This window comes from Seriola lalandi, unplaced genomic scaffold, assembly GCF_002814215.2.
Source record: "Seriola lalandi dorsalis isolate HSWRI2012SDOR001 ecotype SW California unplaced genomic scaffold, Sedor1 jcf7180002054861, whole genome shotgun sequence".
Taxonomy (NCBI): domain Eukaryota; kingdom Metazoa; phylum Chordata; class Actinopteri; order Carangiformes; family Carangidae; genus Seriola; species Seriola lalandi.
The window spans coordinates 2,845,361-2,870,548 of NW_019525414.1; the positions used below are offsets into that span (position 1 = coordinate 2,845,361).

At 39.1% G+C, this 25,188-nt stretch overlaps 1 protein-coding gene across 2 annotated transcripts in view; it reads right to left on the minus strand.

The window, feature by feature from the left end:
• Positions 1 to 25,188, minus strand: part of cntn3a.1 (contactin 3a, tandem duplicate 1) — a 72,411-nt gene that overhangs the window by 41,182 nt on the left and 6,041 nt on the right. For both annotated transcript variants that reach the window (XM_023427705.1, XM_023427704.1), the window contains exons 2-5: positions 22,882 to 23,025; positions 14,634 to 14,766; positions 11,476 to 11,651; positions 2,592 to 2,687 (exon numbers count right to left, since the gene is read on the minus strand). In XM_023427705.1, coding sequence (XP_023283473.1) covers positions 2,592 to 2,687; positions 11,476 to 11,651; positions 14,634 to 14,766; positions 22,882 to 22,936 — 460 coding nt within the window. In that variant the 5' untranslated portion in view covers positions 22,937 to 23,025. The remainder of the gene's footprint in view (positions 1 to 2,591; positions 2,688 to 11,475; positions 11,652 to 14,633; positions 14,767 to 22,881; positions 23,026 to 25,188) is intronic.

Sequence of the window (25,188 nt, forward strand, 5' to 3'; positions counted from 1 at the left end):
CTGAATAATACTTGAGGAATTTTTTTGAAATTGTGAGATTAAGTAGGTGCCTTAAGTCAAAACCTCCCTCGTCCTTGTTCTTCTATGTAATACAAAATCTGTCAATCTGTCACTTTTGGATTTTCTCTCGTATCTGTCAGGTAACACCCTGCTGTACTGGAGCCATGCTGTATATGTTTGTCTGGCACAACATGATAATATTAGTACTTAAATCAGATTAAATCCCATTTTAATTTATATGCCTCACTTTGCCAAAAATATTTGGATTGTTCTCAGGAAAAAAAACAAAATTAACAAATGAATCATTTGCTCTCAATAAAAATGGTTACCACCTGTAAATATTGATGATTTGTGCACCAGTACCTCCACTATGCATGGCTGACTAACTAACTAACTAAATAATGCTGAAACAACAATATATACAGCATTTAAATTGCTTATAACATACAGTGCGTAACCACAGTATACATAAATGCAATGACTTACAACGACTTCAGTATTCATTAAACATGTAAACAATCCATATTGTTTTCTTCACTCAAAGGTGATTTAAAGGTGACTCATTAAACTACATCAATACATTTCCAAGTGAATAAATAATGGCTGTTTACTCTATCGCACCTCCTCCTCCTCTTCTCTGACGAGCTTACAAACAAATCACCCACAAGAATTTGGCAAATGTAATCTATCCAAGGAGAGGTCAGTCAATGTCACCTCAATTCTGTGCCCATCGCTAAAAAGATGGCCAACCCAAAAGGTTATCCAGGGAGTGCTACATGCTTTGTCAATGCTATTACATAAAGGAAGCAATCTTCCTCTTCCAAATTGTAAACATTAGCCTGGTGCATGCAGGATTGCCTTCACAGCAGAGAATACATTATGATTCTAGAAAGAAACTCGACAGAAATTTTGCAGACGGGACATCATCCTGACTAAACTGGTGTTTTTTTTTCTTGGGAATAATGAATAAACTATTGAATTTAAATAGCTGTGCCCAGATTTTTCAAAATATTTTTGGACACTGTCATGACACTGCTACTACAGCCAAACACTCCTGACAATGCTGCTGTTTTGTTTTTTAGCTGGCTAGAATGTGTTTTGGCATTTGGACACCTTTCACCAGGGGATGTGTCTTAAAAAAAAAAAAGGCTGCCTACGAGGCTGCCAAACGTAAGCATATGGCTCATTGTTCCAGCTTTTCTTGTCAACACAAGGTGAGATGTCAAATTAGAACGCATACAGAACAAAGCACTACAAATTTAGGCCTACTATTAGGTTCGCAAGTGACTGTGATAAAAACGCCTCATACTATTCTCATTGCAGCAGCTAAAAATAATATGGTTTCACATAAAGCAAATGAATTAGTTGACTGAGTTCACTCAAAATGACACGTAACACTGGTTTGTGCTCAGTATGTGAATACATATACATATAACATCCAGCAGCCAAAGCTTTAGCTAAGTACACATTTTTCAGTTTGTTAGCTGATTCTCAGTGACATTCTGTAAAACTATTTAACAATAAAGTTGCTTCACTTGTTTCCATATGACATAAAATTGGATTAGAATGATTAGTTTCAGGTGTGCCATTATTGAGACTGAGAAAAAAGGCCAAAATCACATCACACATGAACATTTTACTATCATGTTAAATGTGTAAACTCTTACACATTACATGAGGTAAAACCAATACCTAACTATTTTAGTATCTACTCAGCTAGTTTTTAAATTCAAATTGTTTGCAATCATTAATATGGGACATAGAACTCTAAATTATAACACAATATGATCAAATCATAATGAAATTATTCCACCATAAGTTGATAATAATAACAAGAACAAGAACAAGAACAAGAACAAGAACAAGAACAAGAATAAGAATAAGAATAAGAATAAGAATAAGAATAAGAATAACCATTATCATCATCACAGCTTTTGTAATCCTCAGACCTTATATTATTCCCTGGTTCTACATTCAATACAAGTGAATAGTTACAGTAAAAACACTTTCACTAAACTCTTTAAAAGGGATCTTTAAAAATAATGACAGTATTTTACGACGGAGGATTACTTTCTGTCTTGCTGGCTGACAGAGCAAAAGCCAATCTTCAGACCCCTGTGTAGAGGTTAATAGCACTGGATGCTAACTCCCATTGATAATGTCGTGGAAGCAAAGGGCTGATGTGAAGCAAACAAAGCACCTTCAGAGAGAAGCTCCATTACTCAGCCTGGCAGGGCCCCAGCCACAGACAGCCTCTCCAGTCTGCATGCCAAAGTTTTTCCTCGCCCCCATTGAAAATCAGGCTCACAGGCCAGAATGTCCCAAAGTAAAAATGACTCACTCCACTGATCTCAACAACACAAACAAACAGCCAGGAGATCTGAGGGGGAGAGCACAAACATGACTTCCACTTTGTCCAGATAAACACGGAGCAGATGAGGAATGAGAGAAGTCATACCACACTATGTCCACATTTCTGTATAAAACCGATAGTGACTCTTCACTGATACTGAGTGTTTGTTGAGCTGCAGCACAAACGACTGACTGGTACAGAATAAAATCTATGCCTTCACATAAGAAAAAAAACCTACCTCCAGAGTGGGGCGGCGGGCCACACAGTAAGACCACTCCTTGACCTTCTCGAACCCTCACTGGACTTCTTCTCTGCGTCTTGAAGTTCTCCAGGTCTGTTTACCACAACACAAAAGCAATAAAGCAAAAACAATCAATTCATTCTGAAGCCATAAGCACACAGGAAGCAAACAGGACCGGCCACGCTGTTTACGCTGAGATAAAAATGCACTACAAGTCATATCTGTGGTTACTCAATAATTTCATATCTAGTTAGAGCACAGCTACTGACCAGCGTTAAACAGCGAGACATGATGCAGAACTTTTGCATATTTTATTGAAACATTCATGCTATGTTTGCATAAATGCAGACATGGTGCTGTAAAGTCCTGAACACTTCTGACTGGAGCAGAAAGCAATTCCTCAAGTATAAGTCACACATGAGTGAATTTAATTGGAACGGCGTATTGTTATCACTTTCCATGTTTCATCCACTGCACATAGACCAGCAACAATTAAATGACTAAGACTGAAACATCATTTGTATGGAGACTGATTACTTGTTGACAACCTGCTGAGAGAAGGCACATAGAGACGGCAATCCTTGAACACTCTGGCTTTTCACGCCTGCTGTGGCTCTCTGAGCATATTTGGCTGCAGGCAGTGAAGCCAAATATGCGGCTGCCATATAATGACATAATCAAGACTGAATTCAAAAACAGAGAGAAAGAATGCAAAACTGACACACCAACTGCTGTACAAGCACAGCAGGATGACCCTCTGCATAATAAATAAAGTACATGATCTTTGCAGACCTTGTGAGTAATGGAAAATTACATCCAGCAGAACAGTGTTACATTATCACGATTGAAAGCAGCATTTTTTTTCTTTGGTTATGATTAAGTGTAAAGCCCTTGTATGATTTCACAAATTAATTAGTTCTTTTTCATATTTGGTGCAGACAGATTGAGAGGACGCTTCAGTGGCCAATTCTAAATCTGTGGCTAATTCATGGGTGAAGCAAAATAACATACAGCCTGTCTGTGCATGATCAGAATCTATAGATCCCTCGAGAGCTAATGAAGCTCCTCAGTAAACGTGAGAAATCTATTAATTTACTGTTATCTCTTTTTATGTTGTGTATTCCTGAAAGGAGGCTACAGTTAGTCACCATCGGATGTAAGTGATGAGATGGGCCAGAGCTAGCTGGTTAGCATGCTAACCTCAGTGAAAGAAAAGACGTGAGAGACAAGAGTTAATATTTAGCATCGTAATGAATGAAGTTTGATCCTGAACTCACAACATTTCCATGCTATGCAGCAATAGCGAAATATATAGCTCCAAAAGATTAAAAACAAGAGAAATGTCCCTGTGAGCCATGGCAGTGTGACAGTGAGCCGGCAGGAACAACATCAGGACCCTGACTGAGGCAGCTGAAAAGAATTTAGCCATCATTATTTTGATTATTTACACCTCTTGTGTTTCCTTTTGTTACGTGTCAAAAGGGCTTATAGCTGTTCTTCATTCAGAACTACAAGTGTCTGGGGACCATAAATGTCTGCAGCAAATTTCACAGCAATCCGTCCAATAGTTCTTTAAATATTTACAAAGTGATGAACTGACAGACCGAGCAACATTGCCATCCCATGAGCTGTGCCGCTAGTACAGCTAAAAACTAGTCTCTTTTGAAGTTGCTTCATTTTTCCACCTGCCTCAACATACAGTACTGGCTTAGTGAGCAGAATAACCAGGTATCTGATAACGTATTAAACTATAGCTGCTCTGGCAGGGCCACTACCTGCTGAGTCAGATGGTACATCCCAGTTACTGCAGTGGCAAGGATTTTGAATGGTTTGATGCTGTGAATTGTTTGGTTTCACTTAATATTCTGCACACATTTGTCATCCAAAGGGGCCATCCATAGTTTCAGGCTCACTGCAGAAAATATTTGGGCCTACTGTTGAACAACGAACCATTTTGTGTGTATAGTACGAATGAATGACAGAAAATAGGTCTGCACATGTCTGAATACTTCCCTGTCTCTTTAACATCTTCAGAGTCAGTCCTTGGCATGGCTCTAGTAGTCTGCTCCCAGGTTCATGGCTTTCCAACAACTGGATAACTCTGATGAAAAGGATTGGCCTTTTCAATACAGCTTTTTTTCCTCCTTAAAAAAAACTGTATACAGGGCAGCATTTTTCCAGATAGTGACAGTTTTGGAAGGCTTGTGGTCTACTTCATCATATTAAGATAGCCAGGTAGGACCTTTTCTGCAGATATCACGTTTGAGAAAAAAATACCTGAAATTTATATTGGACTTAAAAATGGGCAGAATATGGAGGATAGCTGAAAAAGTTTTTTCAGATATTTTTTTAAACTACTATCTTATCTATCTCTCTCTCTCTCTCTCTCTCTCTATATATATATATATATATATATATATATGTATGGATGGTATATATTTTGAACTGCAAAACTATTTCCTATTACATGCACAGTGTATCACATTTGTTTTAAAATCAGATAAACTGAGTATATCATTTAATCAACTGTTTACCAACTGCATGGGTGAACGAGGGTCTCAGCTCTGAATCACTACTGTGAAGCAGCTTATGTGAGACATCTGCCTAAGTGTCTGTGTGTGGGGTTGCCTAAGAGTGCACAAGCAGTGTCTGAAAAACAGTATATCAAATCAAAATTTTAATGAAGGGCCAGACATCCCTTCCTAATTGGGTGTTTTTGTCCCCATACCCTTTCTCTCAGCAGGTACTATACACAACATACAGGATCAAATTTGACTCTTTTCTACCAAACCGGGCTCACACATTAGAAAATATCAGAGTTGCTCAACTCACACCGAAAGAGAAGCCGTCCTGATCAATATTCCTTTGGAGTATGGTGGGGCGTAAATGAGCTAGACACACTAAAAGCCAACAATGCCTGACAACCCAAGCTGTTCTGCACCCTGTGGATCATCTTATCAAGCCTATCATGGCTCTGCACTTCCATGTGCTTCTCCATGGCTGGGTTCAGGCTATTTTGAGTGTTTTCAGATCCATGAAATTGGATGTGAATTTGCATTTTTGGGCTTGCTTCTCCAATGTGACCCATTGTAATGAATGAGTGGCGATTGCTGAAAAGGAAGAATTGAAGCCATACTGTTGAAGTGTGAGCTCGAGGACAATTTGTGATGTCATTACTTTTGTCACCTAGCCATTGTACAAAAGGAATAAAGACTTTTAAAAACTTTCTTTATTTGAAGTTCTCTGGCTATGGTTCATTTGCCTCAATTAAGCTTCTGTCTTTTAATGAAACAAGACTAGGTCAAAACCTAGTACACGGCTCGACCACGTCGTAGGCTATTTGCTTTCTGCCTAGTGTCAGCCGGTTTCAGCCCTTTATCTATTTGCTTCTCTCCCGAACTGCTGCTCAGCACTGTTAAAACCCTGATTTCATAAGTGCGACATTGTCTGACAAAATCACCGTACATTTAAGTTAAAGATAACGGCTGTTCTGTGATTTACTCGTACAATGATCTCTCAGAGAGAAAGGTAGAAGCTCATTCACGTCAGCTGCCGTGCAGTCAGTAAGTCACGATCATAGGCCTGGCCCTGCTGTTGCGTCCAGCCAAAAGGCTCATTCTGGTTCTGATGTCAGCTGACCAGTTGCAGAAGGTTTGAATAGAATATATTTGTATAAACTTCTAACATTTAGGCTTTTATTCCCAAAAATAAAAAAAAATAATGATAATAATAAATAAATAATATTAGATCTGACAGAAAATAGAACAGTGGTATAAATTGCAATTAACATCTGGTGTCTCCATCACTACCTTCAATACCACGCAAGCTAAACTTTGTTACTTTATAGTTGAGTCTGGCAGGTGTTTGGTCATCAGTTTTTAATGTAATTTGTGATTAACTTCAGTGTTGAAGAAGTATAACTTTTAACCAGCTGGTAGCTCCAGATTAAATGCCTGGGTGTCATTCTCTTGGGATCATGAATGTCTGCAGCAAATGTTATGCGAATTCATCCAAGAGTTATAGACAAAAGTGTTGGTCGGCAGGCCGACTAACAATGCCATCCCATGAGGAATGAATAAAAAGAAACTATACAAAAAGACTGAAAGGTCATAAAGGCTTTAGTGGAGGTTTCAAAAGATCCTTTCTCTTTTCTCACCATACCAAAGCCATGTCTTTTTTAGAGCTTCACAGTTGAAACAGCCATGGCTGTTGATTAGTTGCTGAGTTAGTCACCTCCCACCCAGCCGTAGTCAAAACAGCAGTGGGAAGAGCCTTGTAATCAGTTTTGAAAGGATGACATTCACAGATTTTTTTTCTTCACCCCCCCATGCTATCATTCTTAAGCTTTTTCACCTATTTACTTTTTCTGAATTACTTAAAAAGACGTGTTTAAAAGTGCATTTTAATCCATCCAAAACTAAAGGTTGTTGTGTTTTAAGGAGATTCTGAATGTCTTAACACTATTGACTTAACTTATACTTGCACTCATGACAACTTCAATTCTTAGAATAACTTGCCTTCTTGTCTGACCACTAGACTTCCATATTTCCATATTTCCATAAAACAGCTTTCTTGCGTCACCACCAGATTTATGTTTCTACTCTTCTTGATTGTTTATTTTGTTTGTTTGCCTTTTAATCATATATACCTTATATCCTTTAATGCAGCTGTTTTTATGTGTGATTGTCTTTTCATGCTGTCCCCATGTACCTGAAAGCCGTTTTTGCTCCTCTGTAATTATGATTATTATTATGAGTAATACCTTTTGTGTGGGAAGAACAGTGAAGTGCGTAGAGGAAATCTACACAAACCCTCAAAAGTTTGAGAAAAATGATTATGATGTGTGGCTATTTCGGAAAGCATTAATCTACTTTTTACAGTCGTAGTTTACAGCCAGCCATTTTTATCATGCAATACCTGTCAATACTCTTACCATGTAGTATCTAGTCTTTTGTTGGATACTTGCTTGGAGCGAATGTTATTGTACAGGAGGGTTTTTTCAACACTATTTAAAATATTGTAAACATAATTACTGACTAAATACTGAGTATTCAAAAAGGTATCAGTGCAAGTTACCAAAAATCTGTAATAAACATGTTACGATGAAGGTAAAAAACATAAATGAATAACTGCACTGAACATTACTGATAGATGAAGAAAAACCTTCATCTGCTCTCATCTTTGTCTGCCTCTCTTCTTCCCTCCCCTCCCCTCTCCTCTCCTCTGTTCTCGGAGAAGCATCATGCAGTGAACCCTTAACAGTGAGTGACACATGACATTTGAGGAGTGATAAACATCAAAGGGGCCTAATTCTTACAGAGCACTACTGCTGGAGTCTCCTGTCAATTACAACACTGTTGCAAAGTGTAGCATTCAAAAAAATGCCCACTACTCTCCACCCTAAAAGATGATTTGAAACCGAGACGGAGCACTTAGCAACACAGTGTTGATGAGAAATATTATTGTCCCTTCCTCAGATGCTCTCCAGCTCAAAACAGACTTAATTTTCACCTGAGGCAACAGCAATGAATAAAGAGTACAGGGCTAATGGAAATGAGAGAAGAAGAAAAAAACAAGATATAGAAATCTTGCAAAGTAATTATACAGATAAGGCAGTTAGGTTAGACTGGAGCCAGTAAGGGAAAAAAATGCAAATGAAGTGCAATTACAGGATTGAATTTGATAGGAGAAATCATGAGCGCCAAGATACAAGGGAGTCGCATCCTGCATTTCTTTTATAAATACAACGATTTCACCCTTCATTAAACACTGTGTTACCATTGTGGCTCTATAAGCAGCACAGTGTCTAGGCTGTAGCATGTTCTCCAGGACAGGCATCCAATACACTTTGCTTATATTGCACGCCTTGCAATCTGTTGTATAATGTTGCATCTTGCATCAGTGAAAATCCTTTCACTTACACCAAAAATATCCCTTGGAGATTAGGAAACTCAATCTGGTTTGATAACCAAATAGATTATTCCTTCCAACACTCCCAGCAGGCGAGCAGAACCTTTTAAACATTTAAGTCTGTATTGTCAACAGGATCAAGAACCTTTATACTTTTAGAGGTTTAAGCTCCTAACAGATGGTAGAAACTGTTATATCATCCATCTTTCAGAGGATTAAAAATGTAGGCTATCTTGACTCTTATGTGTGCACTACACATTCATGCAATTCATGCATGCACAAAGTTAATGTTATGGGACAGCATCGATTAGCACAAATCTAAGACATTGATCTTCAGTCTTTCATCAATAAATCGCCAAACATAGCTTACATTGTTAAAGAGGGTACAACAGTGTTTTTAATAATAGAATGCCATAATAGCTGTTCTAAAAGTGTTGCTTTTAGGCTTCCAGACCTGTTAAGATTACAAGCTGGACATTATTGTAGATCCTATTCTCTTTATTAATGTCCTTTACCTGCGTTTTTGTCTCAACGAGTTATTACAAGCCAGAGACAGGCACAATCCCCTTGGTGTTTGAAAGAGCATATTGAGCTACTCTCAGTCAGACGCTGTTACAAATGACATGATACTGACTCATAACAGGCTGCTCCTCCAATGAATTATTCCCTTGACCTGAGACCTACTCAATCACACAGCAGACTTAATTAAGTTAAACCAAGAGCAATAAATAAGATGTATGGCACATCAGCACTGATGCTTGTCCTCGTCCGTTGACAAAAGCAGCAGGTTCCAGGTCAGGCCCAGGCGATGGATGAGACCAATAACAGTGACATACAGTACCAGTCAGGACTCAAAAACTGGTAGGAAATGTGGATATGATCAACAGCCTGCTAGAAACTCAGGACGCAGATTTGCCCTATATGCTGAAGATTCAATGCTGCTTTATGACAAAGAAGCACCAAACAATAGTGAGATGGATACCTCTAGTGCTCTCTCTGCCAAGGATCATCTCTGCGTCTGCTATGGCAGAGAAACAGACATCAGAATTTAATCAAGCTGCACCGTCTGTTCACAGATATAAGGGCTGTCACTTGATATGGGCTGCCCATCAAGAGTGGAGGCCTCAAGTTCACCTTGCCATCAGAGATGCCTTAGACTCTGGTCTTATAAAATGTGATGGATGAAGGCTGTAAAGCATCAACTATATGGGGGTCTGTCAAGGCCCACCACACAATCACACACTCTTTATCACAGGGATGTGAGAAATTTAGAACCACCAGGTAGAGTAAACACCAGCAGTGGAGCTTTAACCAGGGTTAAAGGATAAAAAGGTACCAAGATATTAATATGACTGGTTAATCTGTGTTTTTTTTCTTTAATAACCTTAAAGAGACTATGTATAGGAATCAGCAAACAGTCATAATTCATACTCCAAACAAAAAGGGGGTATGAATCAAGGAAATTCACTCTTTTTCTCCTCCCACCTCCCCTTCCTCAGTGCCATAGTCGGACTGGCTCATAGTCGGACTGGCATACGTCACAAGTCCCGATGAGTTGCCACATTGATGGACCGGTAGACATTCAAAGAATTAATAAAATTTTCACCGTCCCTCTATGTGTCTGTCATTCAGGGTGCACATGAGAGCATGCTGCACGCATGTACTGGGACTGGGCTCACTAGCCAAACACAACGAATTTTCAACCCTCACACATCGGGCAGTTGTTTACATGTTGACATCCTGCATGGATTGGGGAATAATGTTTTCCACACAGGTTTACCTTGAAATCTCATTATATAACTGGTGGGTTGTTCTCATTGGTTATTGTCTGACCACAACAATATCACACCCAGTTTGTCCAGTCGAAGACACAGGGAAGATGTAGTGGTGGCAGGAATAGAGGACGAACCACTAGAAGTTAAGGAACGCGAGAGAGAGGAAGAGCAGCTGCAGCACCAGCATCATGTCGGACTGAGGGCAGACTGGACACTACAGTGACTCACTATCACCTCTTGAGCTACAAGGTACAAATTAACCTATTACAAGACAGGGGCTAGCTGGTTAGCATGATAACTTCAGTAGATATCACTGCAACTGAATATATTGACATATTTGATATACTGTCAAAACTGTTATTTCTTCACATTCGGTTGATATTCTTAGTTAATTTTCTACGGTTTTAAAATGAAATACTTATGGGGGCTCATACCGTTAGGGCTCAGTCCTGCCCGCAGGTGCCACAGGTTTTAATGGGACACGTGGCATGTTGCTGCATGTCAACCCCCCCCCCCCCCCCCCCCTCTCTCTCTCACTGTGGCTGTCAATAAAGGCAAAAAATGCCCCAAAAAAGAACTCAAAAGAATAAAAAAATTAACTACTTATAAATATTTCCCCTTTAAGCGAATCAGCCTACTGTAAGAGTCTTCTGTCCCTGGTTGTTTTTTGTTGACAACAAACAATTTCCAGACAATCCTCAAAATTATACTTTCAGTGCAACCACAATGTCTGATGCTCAATGAAACATTTACTTTCTAATGCAAACATAGACTGAACTGAATTCAAAAGAAGTGAACTTCCACTGAGGTTAACTAAACTTAACTACGGTGATATAATATAACTGAAGATGATGCCGAATTTAAGAGTTTTATTTTTTCATTAAATTGAATTAAAACAGGGTTATAACTAATAAACATAGAATTATTCTGAAATAAAAAACAGTATACTGCAGTTTGCACTCCTATAACATTTCGTACTCACAATGAACAATTAAAAAAATCATCATAATCGATACAGCAAAACCAGAGATTTCTTCATCAGTCAGCTTACCAGACCTCTAGTCACCTCACTTCTTTGTAACGCCTCACTCTCAGATCTTTTTCATTTTCAAACTTGTAGCTTTCAGTCCCTGCTTACGCTGACTCAAGTGACATCACTTGAGGTGATTTTTACCATAAACATAGCATGAACTTACATGCAATGTGCAGACTGGCCTCTCTGCTGACGATGGTGCCAAAAGAGTTTGATGCCAGGCACTGATAGATGCCAACATCTTCCTCTTTATTCAGACGGCTGATGTGTAAGTTTCCTCCCATGAGAGAGTAACGTGACCCTGGTCTGGGCAGGATGAAAGACTCATTTAGCTTCCACCTGTGAATGCAAGCACATGACACACAACAAAAAACCTTAATAGAAAGTTTAGGTGCGCTGTTTTTTGTCATGGGTATGACAAAATACAGGCGCAGATGGATGTTGATACAAAAACACTCAAATTCATCACATGGAGTCCACATAATGTGAGATAGAGACTGCCCAGTAGCCTGAACTATAGCTTACCAGACCTTATTCTGGCTAAAGCAGGCATTAACAGAGATGACACAGTCTGATGTGTGCTGCAGCAAAAACTAAAATGAATACAACTGAAATGAGAGGCAATCAGCAACAGACATTTCACAACACTGTTTTATTTCTATTCAGGCTTTTATTCAATTCAAACACATCAAGTTTTACACACAAATCCAATTCTTTAGATTTCTCTGACATTTCCTTTTTTCTTTTCAGTCTGTTTGTCCGTCAACCACAACCCCATGAGGGCGGCCCTTTCACCAAGAATCAAAATCCTCCCCTCCAATCATAGTGTTTTTATCACATGGGAGGACCAACAACCAGCACTGCTCAAACAAAATGGCTACATGCAACACACAGAATACTGCTGCCTGATTAAACCCCTTGTTTAGAGTAACACAGCAGTCCAACAAGTGTGTATGTGAAAGAGAGAGAGAGACTAGCAAGATGCAATTGCCAGCAATCAACTTTTAACTGTACAAGATATTTGTGTGGCTGGGATCTGGGAGGCGTATTGTTGTTCTCTTTGCATAATTAAAGCTCATGCTTCAAGAACACCTGCTGAGTTGATGATGTCAGTTCAACCAATTTCAGCATGTGACTGTAACCGCCTAAATAGTTACTTAAGACTACAAGGTTCCGTTTCTATTAACTGTGGGTTTACAATACGACATAAAAAAAGGATTAAACTCCTCCATTTTGTTTAGCAGAAAACTTTCTAAATGTATTCAGATACATTTAATCAATTTAGCAGGTTCTTGAAATTGTCGGTATTACACTCAGGCAAAGTTAGTGTGCAAATAACACTTTCATTTACAAACCAAATCACAGTCACAGGGATAGAAAATGAGAAAAAAAGGGCATAAACACAGACTGACAGGAAAAGTGACACTTGCAAAAGGAGACTCTCAAGAAATAGCTTTTCATCAAGGAAATGAGCCACAATTAGGTGATTGTTAGCTCCTTGCTCTTAATTAGATTTTCACAGCTCTCCGAGAAAAAGGAAGCTTGAGGTTTCTATTGCACCTCTCTTCCTCTTTCTTATATGGGAAATATTCAGAGAAAGGGAGCAGGAGGCAGGGTTGAAGAAGGAAGGGGATGGGGGGGGGACATATGCAGTGGAGTGGTGCTCAACAGCAGATTGGCTGATTAGATTGATTTAGTGATTCGGTGTTGCAGCTGGAACTGGTCCAACAGCTCCAGATGAGACAAATCAAGGGGCCATGGTGACAACTTGGAGTGGGAGCTCTATGTGGCAGTGATCGTTGGGTAGTCTTGGACAAATTAATTTGTCCTTGGCGCCCCTGAAATAGACCTGCCAACATTCACAGCAGTGAAGAGCCACTCAGCATATGGTGTCCTGCTGCTGAACCTCACAAGGACCCAGAACCCTTTCAAAACTCCTTTCCAACACTGGCACAAGTGACCTCTGCGACAAAAGGAAATTGTCAAGTCGATGACAGCACTATGATGTGAGCTGACTGAACCAACATCACAGCAATATGTCCATCTGAATATCAGTCCCATCATTAGAAGTGATAAAAGAATGATATCATAACAGCTTGTGATCAATCTGAAAATCACTTCTTAATGTGGTATATAAACTGCCACAGTTGGTGGCACTTGCTGTAATTAAAGAGCTAATTAGAGCAAAATTTGATTTGATATGGAGCTGTGCACACTCTCAGAACTTGAACTCAAAAGGGCAAAAAAACTTGCAGATTTGAACTCATGAATTGGTTTTCATTTGAAAAAGTAGGTCTATCCAGACAGTGAAATAGTGACTGATTGCTTAATAAGTATCCCTGCCGATCCAAGTGATAAGATCTTGTACATTCATTTCAATTTGTGCCCATTAGGCATAACACCAAGGATCTTCAAGCTACATTAACGGCTGCATATGCTGATGTTATGAGAGATCGTTTCAACCTATTACACATTAAATGCTTGGCTTTGCAATTTGCATTTAATTACACTGACAGAAGTACAACAGCTATGTGGCCCCATTTGATGGATTATGAATAAACAGCGTACGTGCTTGATGCACTTTAAAGCAAATCATTGTTTGTCATTTTTTTTAATTTGTCATCATTTTAGCAGCAGAAGAACTAGGCATCAATTTGTTTCTAACACAGTCCCTGGAGGACCGCTCAACCACTGAACGAGAACAGCCGCTGTTTTTCTGTACCTGGGTCAATCAAGTGATTTTTATCGTGTAATGATAACCTCCAAATCAGATGGGTTTGTGCAGTCTTTGGCAGTGATATTCTGTATATTAAACATTAACTGTAGCGGGCCTGAAGCAGAGATATAGAACGAGATCTTCTCCCATCACAGCGTTTCTGGTATGTGAAATAGACTCCACTAGAGCCTTTTTTTCTTCACTCAATCTCTGTCATGATAGCAGCCAAGTCTGGGTGTGTGATTCTCTTGGGTTACTTGATCTTTTCTATGGTCCCTGACACCGATGACAGGAAGCTCTCAAAGTGAATTCTACCGCAGATCCATGTTCATCTGACAACGTGAATATACGATAAGACCAGCAACTATGGCCAATTAATTCATTATTCTCAAATTAACCATGACTGACAGTAAAGCTAAACACTGTAGGCAGCGAGCAGCAATGAGCCATAAGGTCGACAAATCCCCAGTTTTCCCAAGGCAATAAATCCAGTCTCACTTGGTTTTTAGTGCAAATGTTGCACTTGAAAGCTCTGGGGTGTTGCCTGAAGGTTCTGCGTAACAAAAACTGAACAGTGTGCATAAAGGTATGCCTCCAAGTGTTACCTGTAGAAGGGCGGTGGGTGTCCCTGTGCCTCACAGCTAAACACCACCTCTCTGCGATTCTCACCAGGCTGAAGGGGAAACACCACACTGCCAGGTTGTTTGGTGAACACGGGTCTCAGCAGGACTCCACTTCCTGTGTCGGGAACAAAAAAAAAAAAAACGACATCATCTTTGATGTCCTGGTGAACCTGAAAACCATGTTTAACATTTAAAGGGAGCAAGTGGGAAACAGGGCTGCACAAGTGAGGATTGACTCACTGTATGTATCTCTGTTTGGCACAGATCCGCATTTTTCATTTTAGTCGTAAAAAAAAATTCGCTAAATCCCTGAGGTACTGCATAATCAGCTGGTAACCTTCATAAAACTTTAATGCAAACATCTGAATGTACAGACTTGTCAGAGGCCACCGCACTTCAGCACAATTTCATATAAACCCTTCAAACTTATCACCGACTTCCCAAGGGATGTCATCCCGCAAGAAACCTGAAACAACAAATTTTGAGAGTAATACGGTCTCATTTTAAATCAGCCCTCATTTGAACCATCAAAATGGTGCCCTTGAGAAATAGACAAAGAAAAAAGCCTATCATTTTCAGAGCAATTTTCCAAATATTGAGAAAGGGGTTGTTTTGTGTTTTTGTGTCTTGTGCTCTTTCAACACAGTTTGGTTTTTGTTCCGCGGAAGTGGAACAAAAAATAGCTTTTATTTCAAATATCATCCAAACTACCCATTATTACTTATAATGCAATCTTGCCATGATACAACAAATCACAGGTGCTGCCTGAAGATTGCTTTGAATTGCACTTTTCCAGTGTAATTCATTGTGAACATATGCGTAGTAGACACTGACTATTGTTATCATTATTATCACTATCATTATCATAATTATTCATCATGTGGTGTTCTGCAAGGACGAAAAACTTGTAAATATACAATACATACAGCACAGCACATATATTTGTACAATAGCTCTAAATTCCCTGAGTGATATTACAGCATTGTTGATTCATTGTTTTTGTAAGAACAAAGACACAGACAACAGCATGTTGTGCAGGCAAAACCCACAGTGACCCATGGGGTAGTCAACACTCCACTGGAATAAACATTTCTTTCTGTGATGGAAAGGGAATTCATTTGGATTTGTCAGAATATATTTGCATTTCTGTAATGGTACAGAAGTGGGAAGATTCTATAGGCATACAAACTAATTTGTATGAGAGACAGGTAGCGTTTTCAAGTCCCTGAAGCCCAGGGAGTACAGGTTTATCCTCAAGACTCAAAATAACTCTCTGAGAGGGTGGGAATGTTTGACAAGGGACCTTGTACACTGATTGTTCCTCTCCACAAGGATAAACCTCTCAGAAAGTTACACAGAATAAAAGGGCTCCTAATTATAATCTTTGTTAGATGAAGCGTGTCCTTCGCTGCAGCGTTGAGAGATGATTGATTACCAGAAGACACTTCTTGTACAGCACATATTCAAACACAAATCCTCACACTTGTTGTACACAAACTTGCTGGGATGATAAAGCGTGCAGTAAACATGATTTGAATTGCTTTGCCGTATTAAATTGATGAATGATTTCTGTTATCAAGTAACAAACATTTATATTCAGCATATTTTTTGAATAATGCTTAAATTGGGGTTATTCAGCTGGCAGCCCTGAAACCCTATCCAGCCTTTTAGTTATTAATTAGCACTTTGACTCACAGCAATTCAGAAATCAGAAAGAAACAACAAAGCATTGGATTAAAATTAATTAAGTAATGTATACATACTTTATATATACATACAGTATGTATATACATTCATCCAGTATTAACTTGTGTAATTCTGCATAAACACAGCATAAAACCTGTAAAAACCTTTTGCTTGAACGCACTTCAAGTCAGTGTTTTCTATACTGTTAAATAGTATTATTATTAATTACGTGGCCTGTGATGTAAATGACAATGTAGTTAAGGCTTTAACATTCATTCACATGTTTGAAGGAGTTGTATTGTTTATTTTACTGATGTTACCCTGCTACAGAACAACTTGCATTACCCCGCCTGCAAACACCCTGAACGCACTGAGCCATGCCTGTCAGTACGGTTTTACATAGCCTCGGTGTGTATTGCACTCTTACTCAATCCCTAAGTGGACTGCAGTACACAAACATAACTCAATATTCAATTAATGGGAAATTAATCAACATAGATATTTGGTTGCAGCCTGTACTCTCGATTATGGCAGTGCTGAAGTGACCTGATCTTTGGCAGCACCATGGCAACTGTTATTATAATGGTGAGTGAGTGTCAGGATAATGAGAAGGGATTGAGCTCCGCGGGCTGTGCCTGGGGGCTCAGTTCAAACTGATGCAAACTCTCTGAAACTCTTTCGTTGCCCTAACGGGAATGAATGTAAGATGTGGTAGGGAAAGCGGAATAATTTTTCTGCTTTGCTTTCTGGTAATCAAACATTGAGGTGCTACACACAAACAGGCCCGCTCCAGAGTGAGCTCCACAGACATTGAGGGATTTATTATTTTTTCCCAGGAAGATCTAATTTTGGTGGAATACTTATTGGCTTGACCAGGCCATTGGTGCATACAGGAAACATGTCTGAGTTATGTAAGTAATGAAAGTTTCAAATTTTAAAATCAACACTGACAATTACAGTTGACAGACTGTTACCTATTTTAAGATCATGTCAAAACCAGAATGTCAAAATCTGACTGCAGGTCCACCCCAGAGCACCCCCGAGCACACCCAGTAGAATGATGAAAAAGTGCTCTATCAGAGAGGTGCACTGATCCAGAATCCCAACAGGAAGTTGACTGCACAATGCCGCATGACAGAGATGGAGGTCATTATGAAAGGATCTTTTAAAAAAAAATGCGCCGCCTCCCCTCATATCTGTCACCTGCTGCCAGATGGTGATATGTGCAGCCATTTTCGAAGGCTCCTCAGACAACACAAGACTCAGCATCGAGGCAGAAGTGGAAGGCAGAGGGAGCTGTTTTGGAGGCTGAAATAAAAACTAATCTCAAATTCAATACTAGCTGACAGCAAATGAATTCCTCCAGCTTACCTCAGCATGAATAAACAGGCACATGGGGAGTCGGCTGTGGGGGAGGTATCGGTCGTTTGTGAGGTCCCAAATCCATTCGTTTCAGCTCAGGGTTTTATGCATCAAATAAAAAAAAGCCAATCTTGCTTTTTAAAGCATCTTTCCCCTCTGTTCAGGCCGATAAGGTACACCTTTAAGGTCTCTCATTCAGGGGCAGCAAATGTTACTCCAGACCAGGAGGAAGGTTTTGGGGTGCTTCAACCAACATGTAGATTCCAATCACATATTGTCCAAATGTTTGAAATATCTGTCGTACTTGTTTCTCAAGGTTCTTGAAAAAATACAAAAATTTAACATTTCACCAGTAAAATAGTGGAGACGGAAAAATTGTGAGTGGACATAGCCACATGATTCCAGTACTATAGATGTAGAGAGAAATCATTAGAAACCAATGCAAAGAAACAGAGTCAAATTTATACAATATTTTACCGCTGTGACTATACGCTAGGGTGTACTGTACTGTACAGCAGACTCTCGCTAATTAAACTAATTACAAAGTCAGTGGCACAGTCTGTAAAGAGAGGAATGCCGCCAACACATTCCCAACCAATATCCAACTATGTCACACCATTCTCTACTTAATCAAAGCTAGCGCAACTGAAATTCAATAACACCCCTTGTATCAGGAGTATCCAATGCCATGTTCACTGGGGAAACATAGAAATTGATTAGGTCCAACTCCATATGTGGGAAAGGCAAATTAAAGCTATTTTTTTGTTGTTGCTCTCTCTATTGAATGTCTACATAAACCCAGGAACATACTGCTTCTGAGAATGCCATTTGTCATCTAATTGTAGTAATATCCCTTCCTATTCCTCTCCAAGATTGGTTAGAAGGTTATTTGTCACTTACAAGCTGCTGTGCTACACACTAATGGAAACATTCATCATGGTATAAAACTGTACCATAATGTTCCTAACCATAGTAAACTTATATAATTGTGAATTTTGAACATTAGTGGTTTTCATTTTCTAACAAAGCAGCATATGGAGTGAATATTTGTACATTATCAATATTTCTTACATAATGTCACATGAACCTCATGAATACTGCTAATAAAATGTAAAATAAAAATAAAATCAAAAATGTGACATACATTTTTTACACCCTCTAATTAAAGAGGTTAGAGATGAGTGCTGAAAATAAATCTTTGATTCTTTCTTATAAATATAAAATCTGACGGCAACTAATTACTGTCATGTCTTTGCTGTTATTTAAAATGTTCAGATCAACATAGAGTAATATTAACAGACTCATAGCTTAAGCATCAGGGGACAGTGACACATACATATAATAGATGTATAAAACAGCCCAATGGATCCATCCTGCCAAAATATATGTTGCTGTTTGATTGACAGTGATGCGTTTAAAAGAAATAATACACAGTACAGGCTAATTATTGTGGATCTATAATTAACTCTACACTGCAAACACATTCAAACGGGATGATTTTTCATTCCTTGATGAAGAAAATACAGCTGGCTATGGGAGGAAGAATCACTGGGGAATATTCCACATCTTCCACATATGCAGAACTTCAAAGATGCAATAAAATCCTTGCTTAAGGATTCCTAAAAGGCTTTGCCATGTTCTGATAATCAATGAAGTACGTCAATATTTGAAACTCCAGTCATCCCTGGAATGCACACATAGGGATACAGAGCAAAGTAAAAGTAGTTCTAGAAGATTATACTGCTGGCCAGAAGCAGCCCTTCATTTTCACTCACTATCATCACTAGGAACCTGCTTTAAATGCACAGGAGTGGGCATAAAATTGTAAGATTTGTCTGGTACTGTAAGTACAAGTAAGTGAACTTAATTGGGGTGACCTCCTAATGCAATTTCAGTGTAATAGATTTTCCAAAGTTGGTCTTTTTAGTACAAATTTTCTATTTTTGTTTGTCTGTCTGTCCAAAGTAACAAAGATTTTTCACTAAAGTTAGGGCTAAATTATGTTAAAAAAAAATCGTATTGAAATTATTTTGGTATATATTGTGATTGCGATATAGATAGATAGATAGATAGATAGATAGATAGATAGATAGATAGATAGATAGATAGATAGATAGATAGATAGATAGATAGATAGATAGATAGATAGATAGATAGATAGATAGATAGATAGATAGTCTGAGTTGAAATGAAATTCAGTTGAAATGGTCATTTTTGCATTTGCATAAAATGTAAGCTGGGGCATCTCTGTAGCACCACAATGCTATGGTCTGTTATGAGACATTTTACCTTCATCAAAAAAATAGCAGCTTCTGCAATTTGGATATTGCACTTGGCCTTATTGCAAATTTCGACATTATTTCGATTAATTGGGCAGCCCTAACTATTGACACTAAAATGATGGAAGGCACCCACTTGATTGGACCAGCTCAGACTGCTGAAGCCTCATACTACCTTCAAAATCCATGTATTTACTAAGAATGAGGATTTTTTTTCCCTTTATCAATTGCACTGAGATAACAGGAGGAACAATTTCAGTGACTAATTACGCTTGTTTTCTTTATATGAGCATGTCAAAAGATAGAGACAAAAATCTGAACTTCTCCTTTAATGGTTTACAGGTTTGTAGTAGCACAACCACAGCCTCCTGTAATTTAACATAACTGTCACGGCTGCTGTGTCGAAGCACTTCAGCAGCTAAATGAAGACTCATTGTTGAATGCTTAGTTCTGATTGGCCTATAAAAACAGTCTGAGATGAGTGATTTCTGAACACTAGACATTTAATCATATCACTTCACTTTCAACAAGTCCTGGAGATTTTGTTGATTTTTCATCAAATTAAACATCAACACCATTTGCCAAAAATGCATCACTCCTCTAAAATTGTACATACCCACTCACCTAACCATGGGTTTCTCTGATGTTAATTCTGAATTATTCTCTGAGCACAAAACATTTGATTACTGGTTAGAGCCTCAACAGCAGTTTTACTGGATATGTTCATATTTCTGTATCTAGTGCTTCTAAATTGTAGCCTTGAAATGCCAACTACAGATGTTTCTGTGAATGCACTGCTGCCAATTATGTTTCAGCTTGTGGTGAAATGTTTGGAAATTAATATTGTGTATCAAATGATGTATGTTTTTGGCAAGTGGCTATGAAGTAGGGGAGAATACATACAGCGAGCGTCACAGCTGGGTCTTTATTTCCCTCCCTGGTGCTTATTTTTCCCTAATAACCAGACATTGTACATTATCTCTTTGATATATTTGAGTGTTTTTGAATATTATATTGTGTCAACTCAATAGAAATTCCATCTCCTCTGTTCAGACCTTACAAATCGTCATCAGTTACTTTATAAGAAGTGTCCTGGTAAAAAAAAATCTTTGTGAACACACTCTGCCAATGATGAAACCCCTTCTGTCTGATGAAGACTGCTGATCCCTGGCTGGAAGTGGCTTGCAGTGGTGAAGGTTAGCTGTACCCATGTGGGGCAAACCACATCCAGCTCTACCTATACGTCTCTTTTTATGCTCCCATGCTCTTTCTCACTCATTCACACAAACACGCATACGGTACAGCACACGCCCCTGCCTCAGGCCATTCAGACCCCCGGGGGGGAGGGATGGAGGGGAGGCTGGTTAACTCCATATGAACTCACTATGGGAATGACTTCCCCTTGGCCCCCACTGCTCTCCCACACAGCCGATGCCTACTGTTTTAAGAAAAACACTTCCAAGTCATAAATAACCTACCTAGCAGCACCTATCTAACAACCTCACACTGGGCTGTTTCTACCCAGTATTGTGTGTCTGCATACTAAAATGCTTATTATGTCTTTCTCAGAACACAGAGGCTTTGGAGGTCTATCGTTATATTGTGCCATAGTTGTCTTGCAAGCAGAGCATATGTAATGTAAGACCATACTGAATATTAATGCTCAGTTACTCTGTGTTACCAACTGTGAGCGCGAGCCTTAAGAGTGAGGCAAGGGCTGTGCAACACAATGCTTTTCAGAAACGATTTGCCTTCTGCTTCCTTGTTAAGCACTAATTTGCCTTGAATAGATAACTCTGAATGCATTTTCTGCACCTCATCATTGCAACAGTAAAGTTTGTGGCTGGGATCTAGTGTGCAGCACAAGGAGTCAAGTCTGCGGACTTGAACTGTTTCCTTGAAGCTGTTTATCTGAGATCAAGAGGTTTATGGCAGGATTCCCACCAATGCCAAAGACATTCACTCCTCTGTATATTTAACAGAATGCCTAAGTAGGACATAATATGTGATCCAGACTTGTGGTGTAGATCCTAATCCCACAGTGACTCACAGTTCCCTGAGGAAAGCCTCATTAGACATCAACTGATGTGTATTGGATTTAGTGATAAGTGGTGCTAATTGCCATGTAGGCAAATTTAGGTGCCGACATGCTGTTGTGCCTTTGAAAAGAGACGCTCATGCACAAACAAATACACACAGCGACATTCACAAGCAAACACACACACACACACACACACACACACGCACGCACACTAATTATTTTAGGTCCCAGCTGCGAGGAGGGGCTGCTGATTTGGAGCAAGGCAACATGAAAGATTACTCATTCCTCAAGATACCGTGCTCATGCAACAAAGCCCTTATTCATCTTGTTCTCAGCCCCGGACTCTGACATTCTGAAGAGAACTAACATTTGACCCTGAACATTTTAAAAGAGAGGACAATTAGGTCTCTCATTAAAGGCAAGATCAATGACAAGATTTCTGTACTACTACTAGTGCAATCTCAATTAGAGTAACAATTGAGGTGCTCTTTAAAATGAATGACTGCACATTCAATAGCTAGATAGGGCCTGTCTTTCAGAGATAGAAACCTGGCTTTTTCTTTTCCGAAAGAATTCACTGCCTGGAAAAAACAGAGATAGCTGCTATGTGCATCTGAAAGAATGTTAATTTGCTGCCTTGAGCTGCCTATGAAAACACAACAACATGAATCTGTCCTACCATTTATAAATTTGGTAGAAAGCTTCGGGTGCGCTATGCCATAAAACCTGTTTGTTTTCCATTTGACTTTTAAGTGCCATCTGTTCTGTATGTTAAGGCCATAAGAAAATAAAATCTGGAAATAACAATTCAAAGCCCCAATGCTAAAAACTTTTTAAAAAAGTGTATGTTTGGGAGGCTTACCTGTCAGACAGTCCACCAATGACAGCAGCAGTATAAGTTTCCATAGCAACTCCATTTCAATGGTCTCAGGTCAACACAAGCTCACATCCAATCACAAGTGTGTAGAATCCTGGCTTTGTCTTATCCAGCACTTTCACCGTTCGTCTGTCGAATGAAAAGGAAAAGGAGGGGAAATCCATTAGACGTTCACATACAGTAATTGTCCACGTTTGCTGGGCAGTGACTTTTATGATATAAAACACAAGAGCATGGTAAAACCAATTATCAATCATATCGTGACCCGAAAAAATCATCAACCTAAAAAAAAAAAATCTAAGCTAATTACATTTAATTTCTGCAAACACTTTTCAGGTCTAGGTGAAATTTAGTAGCAGCTCTATTTTGAATTGCAGATACTGTGACAGCCTTGGTATAATGTATCTGTGAGAATAATCAAGAAGCTGCGCTGCCTTGTGCAAACTCAGAAAATGATTTGTCCAACCAAAGCACTTACAAAGCACTTGTGCACACTTGTGCTGTGCAGTTTGCTTCAGTGTTCTTAACATTGCATAATAGGGATTGTGTCTGCAAGAGAAACATAAAGGGATTGCTTGCTTGTACTCAAACCTGCTGAGACAAAACAAAAAGCAAGCTGGTTGTCAGACACATCCCTGGCAAGTAATAAAGCACTGTCCTGGCTCCTCGAATTCGTCTGAGCTGGGGGGATTATGTATTTCTGACATAAAGAGCTGACTGTACGCAGCGCAAAACCATTTTCCGTCCCCACGGGAGACTCACACAATTGATTTTCTCAAGGACTAAACCGTAATTTATCCCTGCTTAGACTCAAATGAAGTCTCAAAAAAAGAAAAGTTGTGACATCATAATGAGACGTATTCCTCCTGTCACTGATAAACGGTGATGTATTTATTCGTCTAAATACACCCCCAACATGTTGATGGCTGTGACACTCACTGGTACAGCAGCAGACAAATGGGATGCATGTTATAGGCTGGTTATGGAGTGAAGAAGGATGAAGAGAGGAAATTAGCCATTGTCTTTGCTCGAACTGACTCTCCCTGGTACATTTAACTGACTGATGGCACAGTTTCCTCTGACTACACACCACCAGCATGCTGAAATAAACGAGAGGAAAAATTAATAAGAACATACAGTATAGTCTATCAAGAGGGAAGTGCCAAAAAAGCAGAGACAACTGAATGATTACAGTTTCATAGTTTCTCACTTATCTGTATGCCTCTTATCTTTATACCACTGGAAGGCATGACAGAGCATACTGATGCTTATATGAATATATCAACTGCGTCCCTGACACATTCGCCTACACTACTCTTCCTTCTGCGTGTACTAAACCATTAAAGGCAATGCTTTTCCCCTATAAATCTCATTATGGAGATTGGGTTTAGAGTGTCATCTTAGTTCCAACTTATCTTGCAGTTATTAGGATGCAAATGTCATGAGTAAATGTTGGCTTTTAATAATAAAACAGAGAGACTTCAAATTCCCTTCTTGTGCTCCTGGATATTTTTGGAGTGCTCCTCCTTTGAGGGAATAATTGTGAGAGATGCGCTGAATAAATTACCTCCACACAATGTCTTTAAAAGACTCAAGAGGAGCCCTCCAACAAAACTTTATATTCTAACTTCACACCTATGCCATGTTATTTAAATGTTTGGACAACATCTGACACGTATATGTAGAATAAATTAGGCAAATTATCAAGTTTTATTTTTAACAATTTAACACTCATGTACTTGTGACAAATGCTTGACATCTTCAAAAAAATGTTCAAGTAATTGTTTTGTCAGCCATGTAAGTGTTTGAGACTGTGGTCATCTAAAATTAATTTATCCTGTCGTTCCAGCACCACAAGCCAACATGACCAGAACGTGTGAACTACGGCGACACCCCATTCATAAAAGCAGGTATCTGTCGGCCTCTAACTGTCATCTCTTGATCTCTATTACTCACAGGCCCTGAGACAGGAGACATCAGACAGCAGGGTTAGTGGAGGGGATAAAAGACAGCCTTTTGATCCAAAGAAGCGCAGCGCTAAGATGATGGCTAGGGGAGTTAGGAGTGTCCATGGCAGTATTTGACTTCCTCTTCAGTACAAATTAATTACCCTTGTGACCTTAAGAGGTAGTGACAAGGCCATTGACTTACTTTCATCCCAAACCGAATCTCTCATTTGTTTGCTGTATGAGATGAAAGTTAATGATAGGAAAGGCTTTCAAACTTTTCCTTTCAAGTTCCGCTCTCTTTCATGTCTTTGGGAAAAGGCAGTGGTTGAAAAATGGAAAATGA